This window comes from Alnus glutinosa, chromosome 1, assembly GCF_958979055.1.
Source record: "Alnus glutinosa chromosome 1, dhAlnGlut1.1, whole genome shotgun sequence".
Taxonomy (NCBI): Eukaryota; Viridiplantae; Streptophyta; class Magnoliopsida; order Fagales; family Betulaceae; genus Alnus; species Alnus glutinosa.
The window spans coordinates 7,775,262-7,803,005 of NC_084886.1; the positions used below are offsets into that span (position 1 = coordinate 7,775,262).

At 36.2% G+C, this 27,744-nt stretch overlaps 2 protein-coding genes across 2 annotated transcripts; both read left to right on the top strand.

The window, feature by feature from the left end:
- The first annotated feature begins 1,649 nt into the window (after window positions 1-1,649).
- Window positions 1,650-13,040, top strand: LOC133870087 (heat shock protein 90-5, chloroplastic). The gene is made up of 19 exons (XM_062307136.1): window positions 1,650-2,083; window positions 2,608-2,681; window positions 2,987-3,112; window positions 3,196-3,289; window positions 3,401-3,484; window positions 3,609-3,752; window positions 4,115-4,231; window positions 4,626-4,673; window positions 4,759-4,833; window positions 5,033-5,137; window positions 5,221-5,361; window positions 8,486-8,578; window positions 8,751-8,828; window positions 8,912-9,166; window positions 9,982-10,084; window positions 10,194-10,368; window positions 10,569-10,674; window positions 12,449-12,538; window positions 12,632-13,040. The coding sequence occupies exons 1-19, from the start codon at window positions 1,814-1,816 to the stop codon at window positions 12,830-12,832; spliced, it is 2,379 nt and encodes a 792-aa protein (XP_062163120.1). The 5' UTR covers window positions 1,650-1,813; the 3' UTR covers window positions 12,833-13,040.
- A 1,394-nt stretch (window positions 13,041-14,434) lies between these two features.
- On the top strand, window positions 14,435-27,534 carry LOC133870097 (DNA-directed RNA polymerase 1B, mitochondrial). Its single transcript, XM_062307147.1, has 19 exons — window positions 14,435-15,520; window positions 16,551-16,823; window positions 16,903-17,036; window positions 17,134-17,200; window positions 17,373-17,431; window positions 18,318-18,435; window positions 18,620-18,733; window positions 18,904-19,035; window positions 19,124-19,540; window positions 20,852-20,902; window positions 21,772-21,842; window positions 22,991-23,075; window positions 23,327-23,479; window positions 23,595-23,669; window positions 25,502-25,591; window positions 25,723-25,770; window positions 26,276-26,390; window positions 26,508-26,611; window positions 26,769-27,534. The coding sequence occupies exons 1-19, from the start codon at window positions 14,711-14,713 to the stop codon at window positions 26,877-26,879; spliced, it is 3,027 nt and encodes a 1,008-aa protein (XP_062163131.1). The 5' UTR covers window positions 14,435-14,710; the 3' UTR covers window positions 26,880-27,534.
- The last annotated feature ends 210 nt before the right edge of the window (window positions 27,535-27,744 follow it).

Below are 27,744 nucleotides of genomic sequence, written 5' to 3' on the forward strand. Positions count from 1 at the left end.
TTGGTTTAACGGTTTTAGAATGTGCAGTTTGAAAAAATAGCAATCTAAAAAGTCTGTCGATCGTACACAAAATCCTTGATCAAGAGCACTTGCAAGATAAGGAGAAAGGAAAGATCAAAGTGTCCCGTTAGCAGTCCAACGGGGTCACTCCAATGCTTATTCATTATTTCATTTGAGAAGTAAAGTAAATTGAAAGAGGAAAAGTGTTTGACTCAATTTAAATAGTGTTTTTTCCGTGCGTAATTGGTTAATAGAGAGGCCTAACAAAATTTGATTATGTAGCCCACACTCTTTTAAACACACATTCGTCATTTTTTGATTATAACATAATGTTAGTAGTCTAGGTGGCAAGGGCTAGGATACTGTAGATGCAGCTTATCTTTTATGCCCTATGTGCCCGTTTATCGTATTTCAATTGGGTTTGATCGGCCTAGTTAAAGTCATGCTAGGTCGGCCTAGAATGGATAATGTTTCGGCGGACTTGTAGGCTTCATTGCCGGTGGGCATGGCTGGGTTGCATTGAAGATGGGCAGGTTTAACAGCTAGGGGAGGCCTAACACTAAGAGATTTACTATGTGGTACACCAAAGACAGTGGGCCTGGTTGGGTTGCACCAAAGATGGGGCAATTTAACAGCTAGGGGAGGCCTAACACCAGGAGATTTACTATGTGGTACATCAACGATATTATAACACAATTAATAAAAATGCAATTTTTAAAAATTAATTAAACATTTGGCGAAATTACGGTTTAACTTCTATTTTTAAAAACGCCATTTCATTTATTATTCATGAAGCACAATACTATATATCACGTTTGTTTTGTTAAAGCCATGCCTAGTTTCTTTTGTATAATTACAATTATTATCATTGCTTTTTAATTTCGGAAAACCTCATTTACACTTTCAAAAATATAAGCGATTTTGTAATCATAACTTTCTTTTTAATAAAAAATAAAAAGAGTAAAAAATAAAAAATGCCTTTGACTTACAATGGTCACGCAATGGGTAACCAGAATTTTATTTTATTTTTAAAAAATGGTATTTAGAATATTTTAACAACCAAAAAAAGAAAGAAGAAGTGATATTAAAAGGGTTGAAACATGAGATACTAATATTGTAATTTTCAAAGACCGAGATTATGATTACAAAACCGGTTATTTTTGAGGGATCAATATAAGTAAAGTTTTCCTTTTTAGTTTTAATATATTGTATATACATACTAGTTACAGTCTGGCAAGACGTTTAACAATATTATTTGTTTAAAGAGTTTGTTTGGGTGTGCGATTTTTTTTTTTTTGAAAAATATCAAAATTACGAATATCTAGAAAATTTATTTTTTGAAATTATGCTTGGTTGATTTAGAAAACTTGAGACAAAATTAAAAATAATTAGATAAAATTTGAGCAGAATTTGAATTATAAAAAACATTATTTGAAAAACAAAAATCACCAAAACATTCTGAGATTCTTGAATTTTGAAATTAAAAAGTGATGAAACAAATAACTCTCCAAGATAGTTTTTAATTTTTTATGCATTAAAAGAGAAAAATAAAATAAAAAATGAAGCGGATATTGTGGACGCTGAAATAGTGAAATGGCAGCATCCAGGCCTTACAAATTCCACACAGATAGCTCCAAACACAAGGCCCCTTCAATATATCCTCGCGCTATTTCTAGAACCCTCCACCATCCCCTTCTTAAAACCCTCGGAAGGGTTTTGCAAAATTCTCACTCTCCCCCCATCACATAAGATAACGAAGCCCCCAAAATATAGTTCTTCTATAGCTTCATTCTCTAACTCTTTATAGGGCTCAATGGCTCCAGTTCTAAGCAGAGGCCTAGCCACTGCTTCTCTTGCTTCACTTCCCTCCTCATCTCCCTTTTTAGTGAGAAACAGCAACAGGGTTTTGAATCTGAGAAGTGCTTTTGTGCCACAAAATGGTCACAGAAAGGGCCTCTGTTATGCTGGATTGAAGTGGAAGCTTGAGAGAAGGAACAGTCAAATCGATGTTCGGTGCGAGGCCGCCGTGGCCGAGAAAGAGGCTTCTGAGACTTCTGGTGAGAAGTTTGAGTACCAAGCTGAGGTGGGTGTCTCCTAATTTCATTGAGTTTTGTGTGAATTGGATTTGTATATCGTTTACATGGTATTACACCCTGTCTGGTTTCTGAGAAAGTATTGGAGTGAAAGTTGAAATCGGAGTTTTTACAACTGCAACTCCACCCAATTATCAAAGTTTGCTATTGTTCCAATTTTTTAGTTTTTCTTACTGCTTCTTAGCAATCACATAACAGTGCGCAAAAATGATGAGATTACTGAAAGTAATATCAGTTTTTTTTGCCCTTATCTTTGAGGAAAATGAATATGAGAATTTAACTTTTTCAATCTAAAAGTTAAAGATTCGGGCATAAATCCTACGAGCTAATTGGGTTTTCTTGAATAAAGAAAAGTAGTTGGAGAATTTGTGGGTTCTGTAGAATTAGAGAGGTCGTTAACTTGATAAATGATTGGACCATTTACTTTTTATTTATTTATTTTTCCCTGGAATTTTGAGGGTTCAATTTGTAATGCGTATTGAATTGAAAGTTGATTTATTGAAACAAATTGCAGGTCACTCGCCTATTGGATTTGATAGTTCATAGTTTGTACAGCCACAAGGAGGTGTTCCTTCGAGAGCTCGTGAGGTGAGGATATACTATTTCCAAGTCAAATGCACTTCCGGTGATACATTCTGTACTGAAATACTTAATCTCGCATTCTGCTCGTACTATATACACTCTAGTGTGTCAAGTAAACCGTAATATGCGTGCTTTAGATGAGGAGCACTTTGCTTATTTGGAAAGGCTGCGTTTTGTGTTTCTCATCTTCAGAAAGTGTGTGATTCATATATTATTCGGTTTTGGAATTGTGAGTATGAGGGGATGGGTATTCTGAGATTGGTCATATTTTCTTTTGTTCTATATGTTCACACACTCCTCTTCTGTTACAGTAATGCAAGTGATGCTTTAGACAAGTTGAGATTCCTAAGTGTGACCGAACCCTCTCTGCTTGGAGATGCTGGTGAGCTAGAGATACGTATCAAACCTGATCAAGACAATGGGACTATCAGCATAACGTACGGTGAAGCTAAATTATAGTTGAGTGTTTTCCTGGATAATTGAGTGGGGTTGTTTGAGATGGGATTTCTTGAATTTGCAGAGACACTGGTATTGGGATGACCAAAGAAGAGCTCATTGACTGTCTTGGAACTATTGCTCAAAGTGGTACTTCAAAATTCTTAAAGGCTCTTAAGGTACTCTAACTGCATATAACTGTGGTTTGCATTACTCTACACATTTTTTCCTCTGCAATTATTTTCTTTTATGCTCTTGAAGCTTACAGTTCCAGCCTTTCATTTTGTCAGGAAAATCAGGAACTTGGGGCAGACAATAGTCTGATCGGTCAATTTGGTGTGGGGTTCTATTCTGCCTTTCTTGTTGCTGAGAAGGTGATTAGCATAATTAAGTTATACTCTTGTTGGAATTTTCTGTTCCTGTTTAAAGCTTTTGATGTGAATGGTTATCTGGGCGGCCAATAACTGGGTTTAATTTGTATACATTGTACACAATTAGGTTGTTGTGTCTACAAAGAGCCCAAGATCAGATAAGCAGTATGTTTGGGAAGCTGTAGCTGACAGTAGCTCATATGTGATCAAGGAAGAAACTGATCCTGAAAAGCTCCTACGTCGTGGAACACAGATCACACTCTATTTAAGAGTATGCAGCTCTTCTTTTATTTTCTAATGAGATAGATGATGGAAATTCTGCGTGTGCCTGTCAGACTCTTCTTCTTTGAATGGAAAGAAAATTAGCAAATGGAGCGTTGTGAGATGTTGGATCTTGTTGTTTATCTTAATGACTCCTTGTTATTATTCCATGCTATTTGCATTTATGTGGAACGAATGAGGAGGGTATATTGGCAGTTGCTGGAAGGTTAGCAGGGAAATAAAAGAGAATCAGCATAGTCCATCATCCTGTGCCGTGCACAAATTAATAGTAGAAAATATGATTGCGTCTTTCTCTTAAATATAAGCTTCCTGAAAGCCAAAAGCACCCTCATTTTGTGGTTTCTCTTGCAGCCGGATGACAAGTATGAATTCTCAGACCCAGCTCGGATTCAGGGTTTGGTGAAGAATTATTCTCAGTTTGTTTCCTTCCCCATCTATACATGGCAAGAAAAATCAAGGACTGTTGAGGTGAGATACCTTAAACTCTTCCCTCTCACGAGTAAGGTTGTTGAAGAAATTGAAAATATTGCATATGTGCATAGTATGTTTATCTAATTGTAAAACAAGTAGCTACTTGTCCTCTATCTCTCTTTTTTCCTTACATTTTACTTTACTTTATGCTAGTGACAAACAGTGGTGTTACCCATAATTTGTTGAGTATTGGTTATCAAAATAGTTGCCACTCTTAAGATTTTTCTTCTAAGCCATTTTGCCTTACTTGATTATTTTGTTCCATTGACTTGATCTCAGATGATATAATCTGTATGTATCTCTTCATCAGTCATGGTTTAAGAAACCTTTGTTTTGAATACAATAAAGCAACTGCTTGTCATCCAGTCTTTACCAACTTGAACATGTGCAGGTGGAAGAGGAGGAAGAACCAAAAGAAGGAGAAGAATCAAAGCCAGAGGTAATTAACATGGTTTTCCCGACTGTGGGCATTGCACTTTTCTTTCTGAATATGGATTTGATATGTTACTGTATTTTTTGTCCAGGGCGAGAAGAAAAAGAAGACTAAAACTGAAAAGTATTGGGACTGGGAATTAGCCAATGAGACAAAGCCAATTTGGGTGAGTTTAAGCTGTATTGGTTTCCAAGGTCATTATATATGGCACTAAGTTTCTTTTATAGAGATATGGCTTAATAGCTTGCATTTTGCATAGTCTCTTGACCACATGCGCATTTAGTTTTACTTATCAATAAAAAAAGAATAAAAATACGTGCATTTATTTTCATATCCTATAGCTTATTTATCCCGGTGTGCTGTAGATGCGGAATCCAAAGGAAATCCAGAAGGATGAATACCATGAATTCTACAAGAAGACTTTTAATGAATTCTTGGATCCACTTGCACACACTCACTTCACCACTGAGGTATGTATAATTTCTTGTTTTAATTATTTATGTACAGTGATATCTGTAGTTACAAATTTAACTTTGCTCTGAAAAATGTGCAGGGTGAGGTTGAGTTTAGAAGTGTCCTCTATATTCCTGGGATGGGCCCGCTTAACAATGACGATGTGGTTAATCCAAAAACAAAAAATATACGTTTGTATGTGAAGCGCGTATTTATCTCAGATGATTTTGATGGTGAGCTGGTAAGTTTTACCACATTAACTTGAGTTTTGATGAAATTGCTCCTTGTGCTGAGAGTTTTATGTCAATGATGTCTCTAACCACTTGTACTGGAAACTTAATTCGTTATAGGTTGGAGAAAATTGGTAGAAAGCAACTATTATGTCCGAATTTTAGAAGAGAAATATAAGCTATGTTTGTTAAATGTTTTGAAAAATGTTTTTTGTCTTTTTGATTTGAAAAAGTTTTGGATATGACAGAAAGTTGAGAATTGTTTTCTGTGGGGTCCACTTTTGAAAAGTATTTTCTGTGGGGTCCATTGAAGAAAATTGTTGATAGTAAATTTTTTGAAAAGTGTTTTGTTTTTATAGAAACAAAACCTGAGCATGTTTATTTTGAGGAAACACATGCTTATTTTTTCTAGGTGAAGAGCATGACTTCTTATTATAAAAAAATTTAAAAATTGAAAAAAAATAAAAATATAGAGGGGGTTTCGCATCCACCCCAAAGAAGAAGGTGGCCACTGTTAGCGGAAGGGGGTAGCCCTGCGGCAACCTTTGACCTGAAGGGGTGGCCATGCGGCCACCTTTCTATTTTTTTTTAATAATTATTATTATTTTTTTGAATGTTTTTAGTTATGCAGATTTTTTAAATCTATTTTCTGTTCGTTTCTTATTAGGGGAACTCTTGTATATTTTCTGTGTATTAGGGTTGCACCTCTCTACGCATTATTAATGAATTGACATTACTTATCATTTTTTTTTTAAGTAATAAGTTAGTCTCTTCCCCCACATTTGTTTTCTCAACATATTCCTATATGGTTTGAAATTTTTTTTTCCAGAGTACTAGCAACAGCTTTCCTTAAACTTTTTCTCAATTTATGGAACTAAATCACTTTTTGCTTCTCTAGTTAAATGCACTCCACAATAGTTTACTTATCCTTTTCTTATACCATTTAAATATACTTTAAATTAAATGCTAGGAGAAAGAGAGAGAAAAGATAAGTCATTTAAATATTGTTTCAAACAAATACTAGAGGAAAGAGAGTTTTTTATATTAAAATAATGTTAAGGGAACCACTTTTGCTTCCATAGATCTAGGGTATACTTTTGGTTCCCTTATTGTTTCCTTAGTTTAGAGAACAAGAGAATCTGATTCAAGGGGTTTTTTTAAGGAAATTTTCCTATATCTAGAGAAGGGATTAAGACTTAGGGAAGTTGTTGTTAGTGCTCTTAAAAGTCATGTTTTGTTTTTAGAAAAGTGTTTTGTTCTTTGGAAAGTAGTGTTTTGAAAAGTGAATCGTTTGTTAAATGTTTTGAGAAAAGTGTGTTTTTAGTTTTGAAAAGTTTATGGTCTATTTGGGTGTTGGATTTTTGAAATCAGAATTTAATTCTTACTTGGTTTGCGAATTTCGAGGCAAAGAAAATGTGTTTGGGTGATGAATAAAATTTAAATTCTTTTTGAAATTGTGTTTGGGTGTTGGATTTTTTAGATTGAAAAGTAGTGTTTTTTAATGGTAGAAAATGATTGCAAATGATTGGAAGTATGAAAAGTTGTGTATAATGATTGGTTTTATGAAAAGTAGTGTGGAATAATGATTGAAATAATAATAATTTATTATAAAAAAATTATTTAATTATTATTTGTGTTTAGTGGGTGTTTTTTGGTGATGTCAGGTAGGACCCACGCTTAAAGTAAGAATTTTTTTGAAAAAGAGTTGAATTTCGGGTAAAATACTGGGTTGAAACCGGGTTTTAATAAAAACCCGAACAGAATATTGATTCTATTCTATTCCCAAACGCACCTTTAATAAACATACCAATAAATCTTCCATATTAAAGCTGTATGGTTTGACATTGAGGATGGCATTGGCTTCTATTTTTTAATCATTCTTATTTAAATGTAATAGTCAGAGATATATACATGGAGAGATATGACATTCTAACAGCATGTAATAATATGCATAATAATCACAATAATTACGTGGATAATTTTATACACACGGTTGAACATAGTAGTTGGATATCTGCTGAAAATAAGAGTAATGTATCCATTCCCAGTTTAATAGCAGACCTTGTGGCTCGCTGAACTGAAAAGATATTGTTTAAATCTCTACTTAAAAGAAAGCTAAATTACTATTAACTTTTGGAATATAGCCCGTCTTAAGCTTATGAGTGCAAGAAGCAAAATTATTATGAGGGAACTAAATAATGCTACATGGATGCTTCAAGGCATCTAAATAGCAACATGATGGCAATTTTGGAATGAGACTATCAACTCAGAAGAGAGATTTTGGATGGAAATGGTTGTGTTTTTCAAGAAGAAATGCTTTGAAACCACTCAACGAGATATCAAATATCAAGCTGAAAAAACCTACCATATGTGAACATGGAAATCTGAGTCATATTTCAACACGAGGAGTATTTATTAGTTGGTAATATTAAACACGAAATACACATTCTTTACCATCTTTCTGAATCCTTAAGAACAATGAACAGTTAGACACCAGGCTAATTACCATGTAATGTTGTCTTAAAAAATTGTATGATACTTCCTTTTTAATCTTTTAGGTAAACAAATTTCTTAGTGTTTAGTGCTATAATGAGTATCAGACACTGATTCAAAGTTCTCATTTCCTCAAGTGTATGACATGCCAAATTTTTAGTAGGAAAAAGTATCCTACAAAATGGAGAAAAAAGCGTTTCCCCCTTTTAGTTATAATGAGTGACGGTTTAAAATAATACAGCAATAGTCAGTATTTTGTCTGCCTTGTAAGTTTCCTTAGAATAAGATTGTTTTTTTGATAGGCTTATTGTTTTTAATTAATTCACAATTGTAAGATATTTACATTTTTAATTTTTTTTATATGGTTGAACGCACCTCTTGTTAGCTTTTTGGGACTGAATTTATAGTTTTGCCCTCTACTCCAATAGGAGGAGCAGATGCCATTTGGTCCAAAAACTATTGGCAATTACATTTTCAATCTTCTGCGAATAAGAATAAAAATACTAGTTGTCAGCCATTTTATTTTAAGAGATTTGATTTCTTGTATGTGATAATACGCATGTGTTGCATGTTGATGCTTGATTGCATTAATATTTGATATCTTTTTGGACTTGATCAAAATTTTGGCGTTTTAATTTGCAGTTCCCGCGCTACTTGAGCTTTGTGAAGGGTGTTGTGGATTCTGATGACCTTCCTCTCAATGTTTCTCGAGAGATACTTCAAGAAAGCCGAATTGTAAGATTGAGTTTGTCAACATTGATGTAGATACACAAAATACATTTGCACATTATGGTAGAACCAGTTTACAATTTGTGAGCGTATCTGTCTCAGTTATTGGTGGTTTATGATTTCCTGGAATCAAGATATAATTGGGTGTTTCTTATCTCCATGTGTTTGATACTTTCAGGTAAGAATAATGAGAAAGAGACTTGTCCGGAAAACATTTGACATGATTCAAGAGACCGCTGAAAGTGAAAATAAAGAGGTCTGTATCAGTTAAACCTTGTCTATCATATTTTTTTTTTGAGGCTTCTTTGTGGACTGAGAAAATAAATATGTTGGTTCCAGGACTACAAGAAATTTTGGGAGAACTTCGGCAGGTTCATAAAGTTAGGATGTATTGAGGACACTGGGAATCACAAGCGTATTGCACCATTATTGCGGTTCTTCACTTCCAAAAGTGAGGAGGAGCCAAAAAGCTTAGATGATTATGTTGAAAACATGGGTGAAAACCAAAAGGCCATTTATTACTTGGCAACGGACAGCTTGAAAAGTGCGAAGACTGCTCCTTTCTTGGAGAAGTTGGTTCAAAAAGGCATTGAGGTATGCATTCTTTGTGAATTTTGGTCTGGCCATAATAAGCTTATTATGTACAAAAGGAATTTGGGTTGCGAGGTTGTAGGACAAATTGTCAGAGAAGTTTTTTTTTTCCCCAAAAATTAAATTAGAAATGGTTGAAGGAAAACTTGATTTGAGATTTAATGCTAAATAATTGTCTTTTGCTTGTGAGTTGTTGTAATGAGAATTGGCTTAGACTAAGGGCTCGTTTGGTTCGCGGAATAGGCCATTGGAATGAAATGACTATTCCTTTATTTTGTAGGGACTTATTCCTAGGAATAGCTATTCCCATGTGAATAATTATTCCCTTATGAAGAGAATAGCTATTCTTGAGGGAATAGACAACATTTTCAAAAAAAAATAAAAAATAACCCATAGTTTCTTTATTTTCTTTCAATTTTTTTACAAAAACTTAAGAGCACGTTGAATTTGTGGGTGGTCGGCCACCCACAGATTCAACGCGTTCTGAATTCTTTTTTAGATTTGAGTTTTAGAAAAATCAGAAGTTATGCGGGGCTTTTAGTAATTTGGGTTCAATTCCAATTGTGGCATGTATTGTCACCAAACCAAGGATAAGAATAACTATTCGATTCCACCATTCTTCATTCCTAGTAATAACTATTCATTTGCATAATGAAATGTCCATTCCGCGTACCAAACGAAGCTTCAGACTCTCAGTTATGTATGTAAAGGAAAAAGAGTTGCGGAAGTGTAAGCTAAGCATCTTTTCTTTTTTGTATAGGAAAATTTATTTGATATTACATCCTTTCCGGTTTACTGATATGGGATATATATTTTAGGTCCTGTACTTGGTTGAACCTATAGATGAAGTCGCCATCCAGAACCTGCAGACTTACAAAGAAAAGAAATTTGTTGACATTAGCAAGGAAGACTTAGAGCTTGGTTAGTACTTTATTTCTTTCCTGTGAGATTATTGATGACACTTAATCTTAACTCTTGTATCTCTTGGGATTTTGTTGTGCGTCTTTCTTGTGACTCTGTCTTATACCAGGTGATGAGGATGAGGTGAAAGAAAGGGAAACACAGCAAGAATACAATCTTTTATGTGATTGGATAAAGCAACAGCTTGGTGATAAGGTAGCAAAAGTTCAAGTCTCAAAGCGTCTAAGCTCATCTCCCTGTGTGCTTGTTTCGGGCAAGTTTGGATGGTCTGCTAATATGGAAAGGTTAGTCGTGCTTTTAGTGTTCACAATGTGTTCAAAAAAACACTTATCAAAAAAAAGTGTTCACAATATGTAATCATGACAAGTTTCCTTGATCCTCGAGATGTGGTGATCATACTTTATTCAATGATGGTTTGATCATTTTCTTTGATCATACTTTATTCAATGATGGTTTGATAATTTTCTTTTGCACCCTTTTGTAGATTGATGAAGGCTCAAGCTCTTGGAGATACTTCTAGTTTGGAGTTCATGAGGGGAAGGAGAATATTGGAAGTTAATCCAGATCATCCCATAATCAAAGATCTCAATGTAAGACCATTTAACTCGGTGCTAAATGTAGACCACTTTTTTTTTTTTTTTTTTTTTTTTTTTTTTTTTTAAAAAAAAAAAAGGGGAAAAGAAATTATAAGGGGAGATCTTTTTCACTCATAATCCTAATGGAGTTGAGAAGGGGGGAATTAGTGGGAACACTTGCAAATACTAGTTAGAAGCGGCCCGTTTTGCTATTTGATGTGCACAGAAATTAGCCCATCTGGAAGATTTAAAAGCAGTCCATTCCATTAGGGGGAGCAGGTGCTGGCGGATATCTGAAATGATGGGGGCTGAAGCAAGTCCTCAAAGAGATGAGGGTCCTTGATGGCATTGATAGTGAACATTGAGTTACCTCCAATTAGAAGGGAAGAACAGCCATGGGAGGAGGCCAGGTTGGCTGGCAAGAGTGTAGCATGTGCTTCTCCTAGATTGGCTTCCCCCAAGTGGGAAGCTTTTGAGTCCTCACAGCGAGGAAGTTGCCCTTGTGGTCCCTGAGGGTAGCAGCAGCTACTGCAAAGCTGGGTCTCACGGCAGCATCGAGGGAGCCAAGGGGGTGCTAAATGTAGACTTAAGTTGAATAATAACTGCTCCTGATTCTAACTGAACACTTCTCTCTCTTTTTTCTTAGGGAGATGTTCTCCATCTCTCTAAGTAGAGATTTCTCCTCTCTTCTCGCCTTTTTTCTCCCCCACTCCTTCCTTTTCTCCGTTTATGGAAGCTAGATTTACTGCCCTCCACCTCCTACCTCCACCCTGCCCTCCCACCATTGCGCGTGCATCCCACATCTCTCCTAGTCACATGTGGGCATCCTGCTGCATCTGGTGGTAAATTTTTTCGCTCCTGCCTCCTTCCCCCTCCCCTTCTCTTTCTCCTTTTTTTCTTTCCTTTTTCATTTCTTTCTTTTTGGTTTTTGGAAGCCACATGTAAGCACCACTGGATCTGGTGGTAGATTTTTCTGCTCCCTCTCCTCCCCCTCCCTTCTCTTTCTCCCTCTTTCTCCCTTTCATTTTTCATTTTTCTTTTTGGTTTTTGGAACTCAGATCTATCGTCTTCCACCCTTGCCTCCTCCCACACACTCTCCCACCACCACTGTCTCTTCTCCGTCCCTTGCATCCTCTCTGCCCACTGCACGTGCATCTCATGCACAACTCCATCACTTGTGGATATCATGAGCCGCCGCCCCAAGTGGTTGATCTGTTGCTTTTATATATATCCCCTCTCTTCTCCACCTTCTTCTTTACCTCTCCTTCTCCCCAGCTGGTGCCTCTCCATTTGGCCTATGGAGACTGCAAGATTTGATGTCCCTCTCGCAACAACTGCTGGGCAACACTCTCACTGAACATAGGAGTGGAGATCCTCTTTATCACTTCCAGCTATGTCGAGCAATCTTTTCTTGCTATGCCATCCTCGCTTCCTTGCTGCTGCAGGCTTCTCTCCAAGCAGTTCATCTCTTGGGTTGCTTCAAAAACTGCCGGTTTGTTGGCCCCTTTCTTGGCTGTCAGGCCAAGATATTGGATCGGGTCACATGCTATGAGGTTACAAAGTCATAAATACAAACAAAATTCTTACAATAAAGTACTATCCTTTGATAAATGAAATACTCTAATCTTTTGTTAAAAAAAAAAAAACGGGGGTGTTTGTTGGGGTCCCCAACCCCCTCCTTGTGTATCTAATTTTGCTTTAATGATATTTATCTTACCCACCCAAAAAAAAAATAAAAAAAATTGCTCCTGATTCTGACCTACGATGATGTTGGTTATTCTACTTGCAGGCTGCATGCAAGAACGCACCTGAAAGCACCGATGCCAAGAGAGCTGTTGACCTCTTGTTTGATACAGCATTAATCTCCAGTGGATTCTCAGTAAGGGCCAACCAAAAATTTCTCTCTTATTATGTGGTATGCATGATTTAAAGTAGCTTGACTTTTTCTGAATTTCTCCCTTGAATGACACAGCCCGACAGCCCAGCTGAGTTGGGAAATAAAATCTATGAGATGATGGCAATGGCCCTTGGAGGAAGATGGGGCAGATCAGAGGAAGAGGCTGACGCATCAGATGCTGCTGCAGAATCTGGTGCAACAGTCGGCGAAGCCTCAGAAGCAGAAGTGATTGAACCATCTGAAGTAAGGACAGAGAATGACCCTTGGAGTGATTAAGTGTCTTTTGGAGGACAATTTTTGGCATTATTTCATTAGAATTAGAAGAGAAGATAAAAGGGGGGTTAAGAGTGAGGGGATGCTGATTAGCCCGTGGGAAAAGAAATAGTTTTGCTGCTATTGATAATTTCCTGTAGGTTTTACAAATGAATTCCTGTCAATTTGGTTCTGGTACGAGTTAAAGAAGGTCCACTCTTTAAACTGACTAGCAAGACAGCATTTCTTCTTTTGGTGTTCCTCTTTTCATTTGTTTTTTTCTTCTTCATTGAGATACTATCTGATTTCTGGGTGGCTTTTTAGAACATATTTTTGATAGAAGTTCACTGTAAAGTTTCTTTGGCCAAAACTCAAAAGTTAGTACTTGGTACTACTCAAATCAATCAATTCAAGCCCTGCACTTGCACAAAATAAATAATTTTGAAATTCTAATAAGTGGCTTGCATTTGTTTTCCAGAAAGTAAAGTAAAGAAGTGCTGCATGAGTCTTAAATTCATTACCTTTTGGGGCATGCATAAGCGTGGATGGTGATTTAAGATACCATTGTCTCTTATGGGTTATTTTTGTGTCCTTTAAAAAATGAGGTGATTTTTAAAATTACCATTCGATCAAAATTTAATATTGATCAATCACAAATTCAATGGTAATTAAAGTATTATTCACTATTAAAGCATGCATTAAATTGATTCATTTCATTAAATGAAATGGAGAGATTTTGTTCTATTGAACTTGACGTTGCTGTTGCCGGAAAGGCAATCAAAAGGGAATGTCTCTTGATTGTCTATTTACCAAGATGGTAATCCAACTAAATTAAGGATATCCACTCAATACATCATAAATTTATGTGCCTTCTACATTCTAGAGTTAGCATCACAACATTGTTATTTGAAAACGATGATACAATCATAGAGGGAGGGCATGGTACAAATCTAATTGGACACTATTTATGAATTATGGCTGTCTATTTCCTTTGTGATTTATCTCTAGACCCATCTGAAAGGTGTTGGCCTTTTTATTGTTCCCAAAGAGGGCAAAGTTATTGTAATAGAAAAGTAACTATTTAAAAATGAGAGGAACGGGACGTTTCTTAATTTGCTCCCGATATATTATAGTGTTATGCAAGATGCAACTTACTCAACCATGTCAAGAGTGAGAAAGACCTGCCTTGACCCCTTTCTCCTCTCCGTTTGTATCTCCGAAAAAAAAAAAAATTACTCGAACTTTGTATAAATTATTTCACTATTTTGTAGAACACGACAACATAATGTAAGAAGTTGGATGCCCAACAAAAAAAAAAAAAAAAAAAGAAAAGGAAAAAGTGTATTAGACATTATGACTCATTGTTCAAACCATTTATTTATTTTGTAAAACTTTAAATTCTAAAGGCTTGAAAAAAGAAAAAGAAAGCTCCTTGGAAAAAATAGAAAAAGGAAAAGAACAGCAGAGAAAAATGGGCTTCTTTTTCGGTGGGAAAAAAAGAAAAAAAAAAAAAAACATATTAGGTATTGGGTCAGCCCAATAAAGGCGGTGCTTTTGAGCATTGGACCAGTAAACTTCAGCGGGTCAGAAACACGGGTCGAGTTCTAAAACCTCGGGATGACATAAACAGAAAGGAGGGTTTTGAAGGCGGCTACGAACTGCGCTCCATTGTTCTCTAGCTCTCCTCCTTCACGGAGATCTCACTTTTCCTATTTATTTCTTGTCCATTATTATTATTATTATTATTTTTCCTATCTCATGATTCTCATCCTTTCCCGGAAATCAAAATCGAAGAGAATATTAATTTCTTATGCCCATTCTCATATTTTCATTTGCTACTTTTAGCAACGAGCTCGATTCCTCTACTCTACTTGCTCAATTAAGCAGAGAGTCCACAGAAACATGTGGAGAAATTTAGCCAGGCAAGATTCTTCCAAAAGGATTATTTGCTCTTGCTTGCCTTCTTCTTCTTCTTCATCTAGTTCCATTATATTTTCTCAAGACTTGAATTTTCTCGAGAAAATCAAACTTTCCGAGGCCTCAAAATGCGTAAATTATTGGCTTCCGGTAATGGGTTTTGGTCGGAGTGGTGCGTTATCTTCTCAAAACAGTGGATTGGGAAGACCCAGCTCCGCAAATTCAAGTAACCCTTTTGGTTTTTCCGGGAATTGTAGCTGTGTGAAAGGTTATGCGAGAGCTGCCGAGGCTATTGCTTCCGAGGAGGACTTGTCGGGGTCCGATGAAGTACAAGAATTGATGGAGGAAATGTTTAGAGAAGACAGGGTGGTGGAATCTCAATCTAGGCGGCCGAAGAAAATGGTGGCGGGTATGGGGATAGGGGCGTATACTGCGCTTCGAAGGCGGCAGATAAAGATGGAGACTGAGGCGTGGGATGACGCGGCCAAGGAGTACCAGGAACTCCTGACGGATATGTGTGAACATAAGCTTGCACCCAATTTGCCTTACATGAAGTCCCTGTTTCTTGGTTGGTTTGAGCCCTTACGCGATGCAGTTGCTGAGGATCAAGAATCTAGCAAGCAAAAGAGGACTAGACCTTCTCATTATCCGCATTTTGATCAATTACCTGCAGATAAGATGGCGGTCATCACAATGCATAAGTTGATGGGGTTGTTGATGACGAATAGTGGAGGAATTGGCAGTACCAGGGTAGTGCAAGCCGCTCTCCAGATAGGCGAAGCAATCGAACAGGAGGTGCGTATGCCTATGATTTTCATTTTGATAATTGGTTTGCTTTTGATTTGGTAGAAAGTAATTTCTCTCAATGTACGACCAAATCCTCAGCATTCATGTTTATGGATGACTTTGATGGACGTATAGTCTGGCAAACAAATGGAAACAAAGCATCTGTCTTTTATAATCTTTTTATATTATTCATCTTACAGACTCTGCGTAGATCTCAAATATATGTGGCAATCAAGTTCAATCATTTTGTTGTAGTAGAAGATCATTAACGTTATTTATCTTCGTCACGTTCTTGTACAGTTCCAGTGGGTGGAACTGCTTGTATTTGCCCAGCACGGGTTTATGGATATTTTTTCCCTACGATGCCTTCAGTAACCGATTGAAGGCTTTCTCTTGAGGAGTTTATGTCTATGCTATTTCCAACTTCAACTTGCTTCCAAAAATTCCATGATTTTTCTTAGTTTCTTACTGTTACAATCTCTTCCTTAATGCTGCTCTATATCTCCATGAGCACCAAAATGCCCTGCAGCAGCTAAATTTCAGTTTTTTAATGAAAAAGGTTTAGTGACTTTAAGTTTTTTCATCATCAAGAAATGGGAGGCATTATTGCTTCTTTTTTTTATTTTATTTTATTTTATTTTATTTTTTTATAAGTACATGCAGTTTTATAAAAAAGTGCAAAACGCAACTCAAGTACACATGAATGAAGTATACAAGAATCTCAAGAAAAACATGAAAACTTGAATTATTTGAGTAGAAGGCAGCTGTCCAAAGGTAAAGAGTCTTAAAGAAAAAATCCTTTAGTTCCCCCATTATTGGTTCATGGTCTTCAAAACATCGATCATTTATTTCCCTCCAAAGACATCACATAAGGCTCCAAAGACACTACATAAGGCACGATGGAACCATCTTTCACATAAGGCATTGTTGCTTGTTATGGACAAGGACATGGATTTACAATTTGCCCAAGCAGGTTGTCCAGTTTCTTGCCATTTTCTATTAGTAAAAAGCTTGCATGTGATCATCTGTTATGCACCAGGCTGGGATATACAGGTTTTTGGAGAAGACGAAGAAGAAGAAGAGCACCACAGATAAGAAAGCTGAAGGTGAATCTGATAAGAACACAACAGATAAGAAACCTGAAGGTGAATCTGATCCCATGATTAACGAACAAAGGAAACTGACAAAAGAGCAAGAGAATTTAAGGAAAAAAGTTACTAAACTGATGAATAAGCAAAAGGTGCGTCAAGTAAGGGGAATATTGAAGGAACAGGATGACTCAAAACCTTGGGGTCAGGAAGCTCACGTTAAGGTTTGTGATGTCTGTACTTGTAAATGTGGATTTCATATTGTTGTTGTTGTTTTTATAACTAGGTGTTTGTACTTTCCAGGTTGGCTGCCGCTTAATTCAATTGTTGGCGGAAACAGCCTATATACAACCTCCAATTGATCAATTAGGAGATAGTCCACCAGATATTCGGCCTGCATTTGTACACACCCTCAAAACTGTGACGAGCGAAACACAGTGAGAAAGATTGAATCTCTCTCTCTCTCTCTCTCTCTCTAACACATACACACTATATTTAATTGTGCCTTTTTTTTTTTTCCCACCTTATTTACAGGAAGTGCAGCAGAAGATATGGTGTTATTGAATGCGACCCACTAGTTTTCAAAGGACTACAGAAAACTGTAAGTAGACCACTAGCTTCCTGGAACTGCTCATATTTGATCGTTTTTGGTTGGCGCTTTCTTCTTGTAAAAATTTTCATTCGACTGTTATGAAAGTGCAATGAAGAATTTCATTGGATGCTTTTCTATCCATGACGAGTAACAATATTTTTATTTTGTTATGTCCAAACAGGCTAGGCACATGGTCATTCCGTATATGCCTATGCTAGTGCCTCCTCAAAACTGGACTGGGTATGGCATTCAGCTTTCTATCAAAATTTCTGGTTATTTGATCAATTTAACTCGGGGTGGTTCTTGGCAAAAAATATTGTTTAATCAAAGAATATGGGACAGTGGATCAAAAAAATAGAGAATCAAAATATTCGAGATATCTTCTGCTTAAATAGCTTGTTGTGCCACTTAAATGCTGCATTTTTATTTTTTATTTTTATTTTTATTTTTATTTTTATTTTATTTATTTATTTATTTTATTTTTTATTTTTTTACTTGTAGCTTGGGTTTTTTCTTTGTTATTTGGGATTTGGGTGTTTCTGGTGGGATTTTTCTTTGTTCGGGTTGTGTGGGTATTGGGTTTTTATTGGGCTTAGGGTTTTTTTTTGTATTTTGGAGGGTTTTATTGTATCTTGGGTATTTTTGTATTTTGGGGGTTTACTATTGCTTCTTGGGTGTTTGGTGGGGGTTTCTATTGTAATTTGGGTCTCATGTGGGTTTTGGGGGTTGTGGCCTTGTGGGTTTTCTTGTGTTTTTTATGTGGGCTATTGGGGTTATTCTGTATTGTGGGGAGTCTTTGTATCTTGGGTTTTTTCTGTATATGGGGGGTTACTTTTGTATCTTGGGTGATTGATGGGGTTTATTATTGTATTTTGGGTCTCATGTGGGTTTTGGGTGTTGTGGGTTTGTAGTTCCTTGTGGGTTTTCTTGGGTTTTTATGTGGGTTAGCTGAGTTGCTCCTGTGTATACTTCTTGTGTACTTGGGGCGCCTTACGCTTTTGTAATGAAATTTTCTTACTTATCAAAAAAAAAAAATGTTCATTTGAAAGCTTGATAGATTGTACTCTTTCAGGGTCGTGTGCCTAGCCTATGTTGTTTTTTAGTAAATTTCGCAATGCTTTGGCAGGTACGATAAAGGAGCATACTTGTTTTTACCATCCTATGTTATGCGAACACATGGAGCAAAACAACAACGTGAAACAGTTAAGAGGACTCCAAGAAATCAATTAGAACCTGTTTATGAGGTCTGAGCTCTCTGGATTTTGGTGTTTTAGTTACTGATCTGTATTTATTCCTTAGTGTGATAGTTAGTTCTATATCTTATATTGCCCTCTGTGATAGGCATTGAAAAATTCGTCCTTTGATCATATGTTTGCTGTTCTGTGAAGCTCTCTCACTTTGGCTTTTTGGCTGTTGCCCTAATGCTAGGCTCTGGATACTCTTGGAAATACCAAATGGAGGGTGAACAAAAGGGTACTTGGTGTGCTAGACAGAATATGGGCTAGTGGAGGCGGTCTTGCTGACTTAGTTGACCGTGAAGATGTGGGTAACAATTTATTTTTCCTTTCCAATTGGTGCATTTTTTTTCCACCATTCTGAATGAAAGAAACTCATTTTGTTCAACTGAAACTTACTACTCAAAATAATTGTACCATTAAAGCAATATGCTTTTGGTTTTTATTGACCATTTTTCTTTCACTTTTCCAAGATAGGTTCCTCTGCCAGAGGAACCAGGCACAGAAGATGAAGCAGAAATTCGGAAATGGAGGTGGAAAGTTAAAACTGCAAAAAAGGAGAATAGTGAGAGGCATTCCCAGCGGTGTGATATAGAACTCAAACTTTGTGTAAGAAGCTTCCTTGATTAGTTGAATTTATTTAGTGTAGTTGAATGTTCCGACAGATTGTGTATTAATTCTTCTGATTTGGGAGCAGGTTGCTCGTAAGATGAAGGATGAGGAAGGCTTCTACTATCCACATAACCTTGATTTCCGAGGTCGTGCATACCCCATGCACCCATATTTAAACCATCTTGGTTCTGATCTATGCCGAGGCATCCTTGAGTTTGCAGAGGGACGCCCTCTTGGAAAGTCAGGCTTACGGTGGTTGAAGATACATTTGGCAAATTTGTATGCTGGTGGTGTAGACAAGTTATCTTATGAGGGTCGGATGGCATTTACTGAAAACCATTTAGATGATATTTTCGATTCCGCAGACAGGCCTCTTGAAGGAAGGAGGTGGTGGTTGAGTGCGGAGGATCCTTTCCAATGCCTGGCAGCTTGTGTCAATCTGTCAGAAGCATTGAGAAGCTCCTCTCCAGAAACTAGTATTTCACATATGCCTGTCCACCAGGTACCTTTTTCTCACTGGTCACAAAATTTAATCTGGGAATATTTATGTTAAGTAATAATTGTCTATGTACATGATACTTTAATTCATTTGAGAAATAACCAATATTTCGATTCCTTGCTGGAAACTTTTTCATCTAAATTGAAGACAAAATAGTATGTTTTCATGCTTAAAATAGAAGAGTAAGCACAAAGAACAGATGTGTGCAACTGTATCACCTGGAACTAAAGTCAGGATATTTTTTCATGCATAAATTCATATGCTTCTCTATGCAGCATTCATGTGCCTGTGTGCATGTGGCTTGCTTCTGCATGTGTTTCATTCTGTAGAAGTGAGGTTACAATATCTCAAAATGTAATTTTTCTTTTTATGAACTTCACACCGATGTGGTGGTTTCAGATTGACTGCAAAACTTCATAGCACTCAAAGACTATCAGCTCCTAAGATCTAGTATATGGAGGGAATGCCCTCCTATAGACAACTGCAATGTTAATAAATTGTTGAAGTCACACATGCTTTTAATACAGTTTAATCTTGCACAGGAGTTTGTCTGGACAGTCTTGAAAATTGTACAGAGATATTTCTGTTCCTTTTTCTTTTAAGAGGTTTCTAAGAGAACTTTGTACTACTATGTAGTTTATGAAGTGTGATACTGTGGCATATATATTTTGAATATAGTATTGAGAGGATCTAGAATTCCTAGAATTCCTAGGGCATTATATCGTGTAGGTTTCCTTAAATCTCAACAACTGTTTTCTAGGATATTTTACCGAGTATATTTCTTCAAATCTCAACTATTGTTTTCAAATTAAATTGTTGAGATATTATACCATATCAGTATTTATCACTTCAATATTTACAATATTTTTCCATATTTTAAAAGTAATAAATGCTTATATGGCAAAATCTCAACCATTTAATTTGAGGAGAGAAAGATAATCCTGCTCTGTTCGATGTGGTGCATTGGGAGAGAAAGAAATGACCGAAGCTTTGAAGACAATGAGTGGACGGTGGCGGAGCTAAAAGCCTTATTTTTGCATATCCCTTTTTAGTGTATAGTTGCTTATGATTGTTTGCATATTTTTAGTTTTCGTGACTTTATATATATATATCCAATTACTTATCAAAAATATATCCTAGGAATTCTAGGGAATCCTGATCTATATTAAGAATACCTAGCTTTTGCAAATTTACACACCCACACATGCACCATTTATATAAATGCATATTCTTCAAAACCCATGCTTTGATTTTCTTGTCCCAAAATACATCTGTCTTATTTTTTTGTTCTTTCTCCCTCTATTTTTTTGCAAGGATGGTTCGTGTAATGGCTTACAACACTATGCTGCTCTTGGAAGGGACAAGGTAACAAGCTTCTCTAGTTGTTGGGATTTAAGAAAGATGCAGTACATATAAGCTGCACAATAGTTTAAGCTTGGTTTTAGGACATTTAATTTTATATTATGTCAAAAGTTCTTTTTGGCCATAAATTTGAAGGTTTGAAACTTGCAACATTTAAAATAAAGCGAAATCTTCACTTACCTCTCCTGATCTTTCATCACTTTTGCAATCATACCCTTAAACTTTAAAAAAATGTCAATTTAGTGTATCAATCTTTCAATTTTTTTTAATTTCACCCTTCCGTTAAGATTTTCCGTTAAAATTCTCAAATTACCCCTATTTTTTTTTAAAATATATATATATATATATATAAATAAATTTTTTTTCAAAGATTCAGGCATGTGTATTTTTGCAAATTCCGTTAAATCTTGACCAACGCCTAAATCCTTACAATTTTTTTCCTAAAAAAAAGGAGGGGTATTTTAGGCATTTTGACACCCATCCGTTAGGATTTAACGGAAAATTCTAACGGAGGGGTGAAATTGAAAAAATTAAAAGATGGATACACTAAATTGACACTTTAAGTTTATGGGTATGATTGCAAAAATGATGAAAGAGCAGGGGTGGTAAGTGAAGTTTCCCCTAAAATAAATTACATGATGATATAGAAAAGAGAGAGAGAGAGAGAGAGATAAGTTACATGAGAAAGTCACGGCTCTGCTCTTTGCATATATTGCCTCATGGCTGATCAGAACACCTCCACGGAAAATATTAGGGTTTTTAAATCTTTCCACACTCAATTCCAGCACTCTTGCCTAACATCTGTATGTTGTACTTCACACATGCTTGTGTAAATTTTTCTATTTATTGATTAAATTGCTTTAATTTCATAGCTGGGAGCAGCTGCAGTAAATCTTGTTGGAGGAGACAAACCTGCAGATGTTTACTCAGGAATCGCCACTAGGCAAGCATTTCTCTCTCTCTCTCTCTCTCTCTCTCTCTCTCTCTCTCTCTCTCTCTTCCCCCCCCCTCCCCCCTCCAAGTTGAAGTGGGTGTGTGAACAGTAGCTGCTACATATCTGTGGACAACAGTAACAGTATGTTTTCGTGGGAGAAGAAGAATATATTATGACACGAGAGGAATAAAGATTGGGACAAATGTTTTCCAATGAATTGTGAAAGAATAAAGAAAATGAGAACCTAACCAAGACGAAATGAGGAAAGAAGTTCCTTATACATACAAAAACAAAACTAAGGAAATGACTATTAAATATTGTTGCTTTAAAATGAAGCTTTGTCATTCAGACGTCACATCAAGTTTTTGAAAGTAGACACTCTCCTGTTAGAATAAAGTAAAAGATTACCCCTCACCAATTTTCTTCCTTCAATTAGTATAAAAAGATCAATGATGAGCTTTATTTAATTGGTATTCAATTAAGAAATGTCCTCGTTGACTTGTTGAGGTTGTTTATGTTGTATACCATTTGCGTCGTGCAAAAAGCCATAAGAGGTGATCCAAAACTCAGAATCGTATAAACAAATATTTGAAAGATCATGTTCACAAATTATGTGATATCTCCATCGATGTATTCTAAAGGATGAAGAGAATTGGCAGTATTAATATCTGACACCAAATTTTGATTAAATTGCAATAAGCAGTTATGTTTTTGAGTTTACATTACAATATCAGCCATATTAATAAAAGTTCCACTGCTTTTCATTCTCTGTTTTTAAACAAATTCAACTAAGTCTGCCAGTTTAGGTTTAAATTATTTAAATGGTTTTACTTTTGCATGCTTCATGATATGTGTCAATTAATTATTGAAAATAGAAATTCATGCCTCAATTAATTCATCAAAAAGAAAAAAAAAATGATGTTTCAATTAAAGATGCCAGTAATTCTGATGTTCAAGTGCCTAAATTTTCCAAAAGCAATCTTTTTTTTAATCAATCTAATTTGATTAATGTTACTGCTGGCCCTTGTAGACACATAGTACTTCTCTCCCTTTAAGAAAAGGAGGTCTTGGGTTCAAGTCACTAGCAGATACAGATTCAGAACAGTACCCTCATTTATCCTATTACCTGTGATTGAAATTTATTGTTGTGGTTGCAGAGTACTTGATATCATGAGGAGAGATGCGGAAAAAGATCCTGCAACTGATCCAAATGCAACGTATGCGAGGCTTCTAATCAATCAGGTTTCTGTCATTTCTTGTCAAATATTTTGGTGTCAAGATTATATACTTTAATAGGGTGGTAGTAATTTGTTTAAATTAGGAAGACTTTTTAATGACTTAACTAAAACTATTTTCTCGTATATAAAATAGATGGCTTGGAGTTGCCATCAAAAGGAATTTTTTGGGTGAAACCAGTTGATTGCAATTTTTTATATTATAATGCTAATAGTTTGACTTTCCATTCGCTATATTGTAATACTGGGTATCCTTAGGTGGACCGGAAATTGGTAAAGCAAACAGTGATGACATCTGTATATGGTGTCACTTATATTGGTGCCCGTGACCAGATCAAGAAGAGATTAAAGGAACGTTGTGCCATTGCAGATGATAACGAGCTGTTTGCTGCATCTTGTTATGCTGCAAAGGTAAAAGAATAAATCTGTCCAGCACGTGTGACAGTGTGCACGCATGCTAATATGTGCATTGTGTCTCTATCTGCTTATATTAGACTTTGTACTGATTATTTCACTGCCTGAGCAGACCACATTGACTGCCTTAGGAGAGATGTTTGAAGCTGCAAGAAGTATCATGAGTTGGCTTGGCGATTGTGCAAAGGTGTGTCATCAATCTTGTGATTACTTGCTTACAACAGAAGTCTGTGAATGCTGTAACCATTAACAGCTGAGAAATTTAAGCACATGCGCAAATGATGCTTTCCCCCCTCCCCCCTTCTGGGTTCTGTTCTTTTTCGACCATTGACTCGTATGTTATATATTTAAGTATGTATGTATGTGCCATGAGAAGCCTGATCAGATGCTTAAGTGCTCCCTTAATAGAGAGTTATGGCCTTTTGTTCTTTTTTTTTTCCTGTGTAAAATTGTTGGTGTGCACCCTTCCTTTAACATGGGTTGAAATGACTTTGATGTGTATCTTAGCTGGGAAGGTTTATTTGGACTGCCTCAAAACAATTCTTTCTGAAATGCAGCTCCCCTTTGTCTCTCTCCCTAGTATTTGAATTGGAAAGGAAACTGTATATTTAAATGATCATATATTTGCTCAAAACTACAGATGAATTTACAAATACTTGGCATCTAAGGTTTTAAATGTTGAGAGCGAATTATCATTGGTCAACCACCTAAATGTTCTTTCATGGCTTCATCAGTACTAAAGCTAATCAGATTTTTCATCGAAATTTCCAATTCTGTTACCCTCTTGACAGGATTTGGCACATGGATATACAGCAGGCTAGGATCCAAGCATCCTTAACCATTCTTTATGTATGTAATAAGAAATTTTATTAGAGTGAGGAGAGAACTTATGCATGCAAGATGCATAAAAACTACAGAAGGTCCTTTGAAGAGTTACAATAAGATGTAAGAAATCTATAAAATCTACAAAGGAAGTAGAAACATTGCTAAATGTAACAGTACTCATGCAAGGTCTGGAATAATGAACATGTAAACTCAACAGTAGCTCAACACCATTAAATGTGTGGGTGTTCCACTTCTTTTGATGAAGGTTTGATATATGTTTGGGTGTCTTTAAAGTTGTTATGGGGGTAGGAGAGATCTTTCCTACAAAAGTCTGATTTTCCTCTTCTTCTTCTTTTTCTTTTGGTGTGATTGATTTGTTTTCTTTCCTATTTATTTTTTAAGTTTGCATATACCTGTATTAATATTCTTTTCTGGTTAGAAAAGGCTACTGTTCTAAGAATCTCTCTAGCATTCCGCAAAACAGTTCTTTGAATGATGTTTTTTCTATTCACTATAATTGGATCTGACAGACTCCTCTGTTATTGCCTACTATTGGGATTTTCAATGTGTAAATTTGGATCCTCATGTCTCGTGGTTTTGGTGAAACATTATGTTAGCTAGAGAGGTAAAAGGGGGAAAAAGGAAGGGTTCACCTGGCAGTTTCTTTTAAAGATATTCCTCTTGTTAGGCTTTTCATCCTATAATTAAGGAGATCCTCATGGCTGACCATTTTGGAGAAGCTTCATGTTTGCCCTAATTTGGTTCATTTGGGAGGAAGAATGTATTCGGTGTGGGCCCCTGGTTCTATTTTCCTTTCTTTTTTGTTTTGTTTTAGTTGCTTTTGGTTTGACCTTACCTCAGCCATCACAATAATGCTGAACTATATAGTTCTGATCAAGGTAATGAGTAACTTCAGGTGAAGTTCTGGAATTTTATATTTGGTATGACAGATATCCACAATTATGTTTTTCTTCGTGCTTAGTGAACATCTACGTATGGTTTGGAATTTCTAATGTCAGAAGTTTGTTGTCTCTGTTGTCAAACATGTACTCGTTGCTATGTGAGCCACTTATTCTATAGCAGCTGTCTCTTAACTCAATGTTCGCAATTTTAAACTATAGGGTCAAAACTTAAATGCCATTGCTCATGCTTTTGCATTTTTATTGCTGACTGCTAACTTTGAACATCAAACAGGTTATAGCTTCGGAGAATCAGCCTGTGCAATGGACCACGCCTCTTGGACTTCCTGTTGTACAACCTTACCGGCAACTGACAAGGCACCTTGTAATGTTCTAACAAAATTATAGAACTTAAAAAATGGCTGATATTACTTATTTAGTTGTTATTACAATTACAAATATGTCCAATACTAATATTTGGTATGTCATTAAGATGCTGTGTTGAATCCCATGCAGATTAAGACTTCTCTTCAGGTGTTGACACTGCGACGAGAAACTGACAAGGTAGCTTTGTTCATCCTTTTTCTTGTGTCTGCTTTACTAATCTCGGTGCCTTAAAAAGAACATTGTTGAATGTATGCCAAGTATATGCATAATTAATTAGGGCTGTCATGGGGATAAGGTACGGTATTCTGATTGGAATTATCAATTCTTAAGTCTAAACTAGAGAGAGAGAGAGAGAGAGAGAGGCTTGGATCTGAGATGAATCAGGCTTTGATATGTTTACTCAGATTTGAAACAAATTCTAGTGGGATCCGCATCAAGCCATATAACAAGTATTGTATGTATCTGATATTCCTCATTGGAGCCATCTTCAGCCATACACTGAATCTTTTTCTTCATTCATGTATCTGATAATGATTTTCCTTAAGGGAGCTATCTGCAACCACATGCTAACCCATATCCTATCTGTGATCATAAAGTATCAACCTTATCTCATGAGTGCGAGTTTTAAGCTGTCTAAGAACCAATCATTTGATCACTTTTTTCCTTTGGGTAACTTTAATAGGTCATGGTTAAGCGGCAGAGGACAGCTTTTCCCCCAAATTTTGTGCACTCCCTTGACGGTTCACACATGATGATGACCGCTGTTGCCAGCAAAAAGGCTGGCCTAAACTTTGCAGGTTTAAACTAGATTCCTTTTTTTTTTTTTTTTTTCTTCGTGTTACATACTTCGTTAATGCACACATGCATACTCGTGTTTTGAAATTTCACTATGTCATATCTATGTTTGATTACAGGAGTCCATGATTCATACTGGACACACGCATGTGATGTTGATGAAATGAACAGAATACTAAGAGAAAAATTTGTTGAACTCTACGAGGCACCAATACTAGAGAATGTATGGTTTTTTCACTTGTAAAAGTCCTTCAATTATGATTGAAGATCTCTACTTCTGTTATTTACTTGTGATTATTAGTTTCTTATTTTGCACTGTGTTATTTATTGCCTGTTGACATGGCATTGATGATTGCTTTTGTTTTCGCCTTTTCGCACAGTTGCTGGATAGCTTCCAGAAGACTTTCCCCACATTGAACTTTCCTCCCTTACCAGAGCGGGGAGACTTTGATCTGAGAGATGTGCTGGAATCTCCCTATTTCTTCAACTAGTCTGAGCCAGATGCTTAATTTGGCAGTGTCCCTTCTTAACTTGGACTCGGAATCTTTGTCATTCAGTGGAAGGTGATGGCAGCTTTAGCTCATTCACAGGCATGAGATTGTGAAGGCAAGTGCCTACAGCCCATTATAGCAGAAACGTTGAGAAGAAAGTCAAGGCTTGACTACCCACGATCAGTTTCCCGTGGAAATTCTTGTATATATTGACATACAGAGTGCTTCAACCACAACCATTTGGGAGGCGATATTCGGCTCTACCTTCATCAGCTACTTTTAAAAGGAATTGAGGAAATGAGATGATGTTACGTGCAGCATATAGTAGAAGGAACAGCTCCAACAATTATATATCAACTAGGGTTAGGTGTTAGACGAAGGACATTAAAGCGATTGGTGGTGATTAAAACAGATGAGCGAAGGGTCAGAGCTTTGAATACCACATGAAGGCTCATCTCACTGGGCTTCTGATTATTTTGGCTCAACTAGCCAATTGGATTGTTGGCATATGTTTTTTTGTTAGTATACTTTGTCACCGCATATGTACAATTTGTTGTGATGCTAGTTCCTCTTGATTCTTGCTGTAATTCAAAACAAAATTTTGCAATTGGTAGTAAAGAGAAAAAAAATAATTATACAATTTCAGTTGTCCAAAGTTCTTGCAGTCCATCTCTCCATGAACTGCTGCGTCCTCTTTTAAGCCACTCTTTTATAGGATAAAGATTCTTAACAATTTTGCTGGTCGAAATAAATGTAAGAGAGATCTTATAAAATCTACCTGTTCGAATAGACTTCAGACAGCCTACCTCTTTGCTCAAGCAGATAGACTTTATAAGAGTTCTTTTACATTTGTTGTCTGAATTGT

Coding starts and splice junctions, on each gene's coding strand:
- LOC133870097 (XM_062307147.1), top strand. CDS start 14,711: ATGTGGAGAAATTTAGCCAGGCAAGATTCTTCCAAAAGGATTATTTGC. Junction 19,036..19,123: donor ATATAGAACTCAAACTTTGT/GTAAGAAGCTTC, acceptor ATTTGGGAGCAG/GTTGCTCGTAAGATGAAGGA. Junction 21,843..22,990: donor TACTCAGGAATCGCCACTAG/GCAAGCATTTCT, acceptor TTGTGGTTGCAG/AGTACTTGATATCATGAGGA.
- LOC133870087 (XM_062307136.1), top strand. CDS start 1,814: ATGGCTCCAGTTCTAAGCAGAGGCCTAGCCACTGCTTCTCTTGCTTCA. Junction 5,362..8,485: donor ATGATTTTGATGGTGAGCTG/GTAAGTTTTACC, acceptor TTTAATTTGCAG/TTCCCGCGCTACTTGAGCTT. Junction 10,085..10,193: donor CAAGGAAGACTTAGAGCTTG/GTTAGTACTTTA, acceptor GTCTTATACCAG/GTGATGAGGATGAGGTGAAA.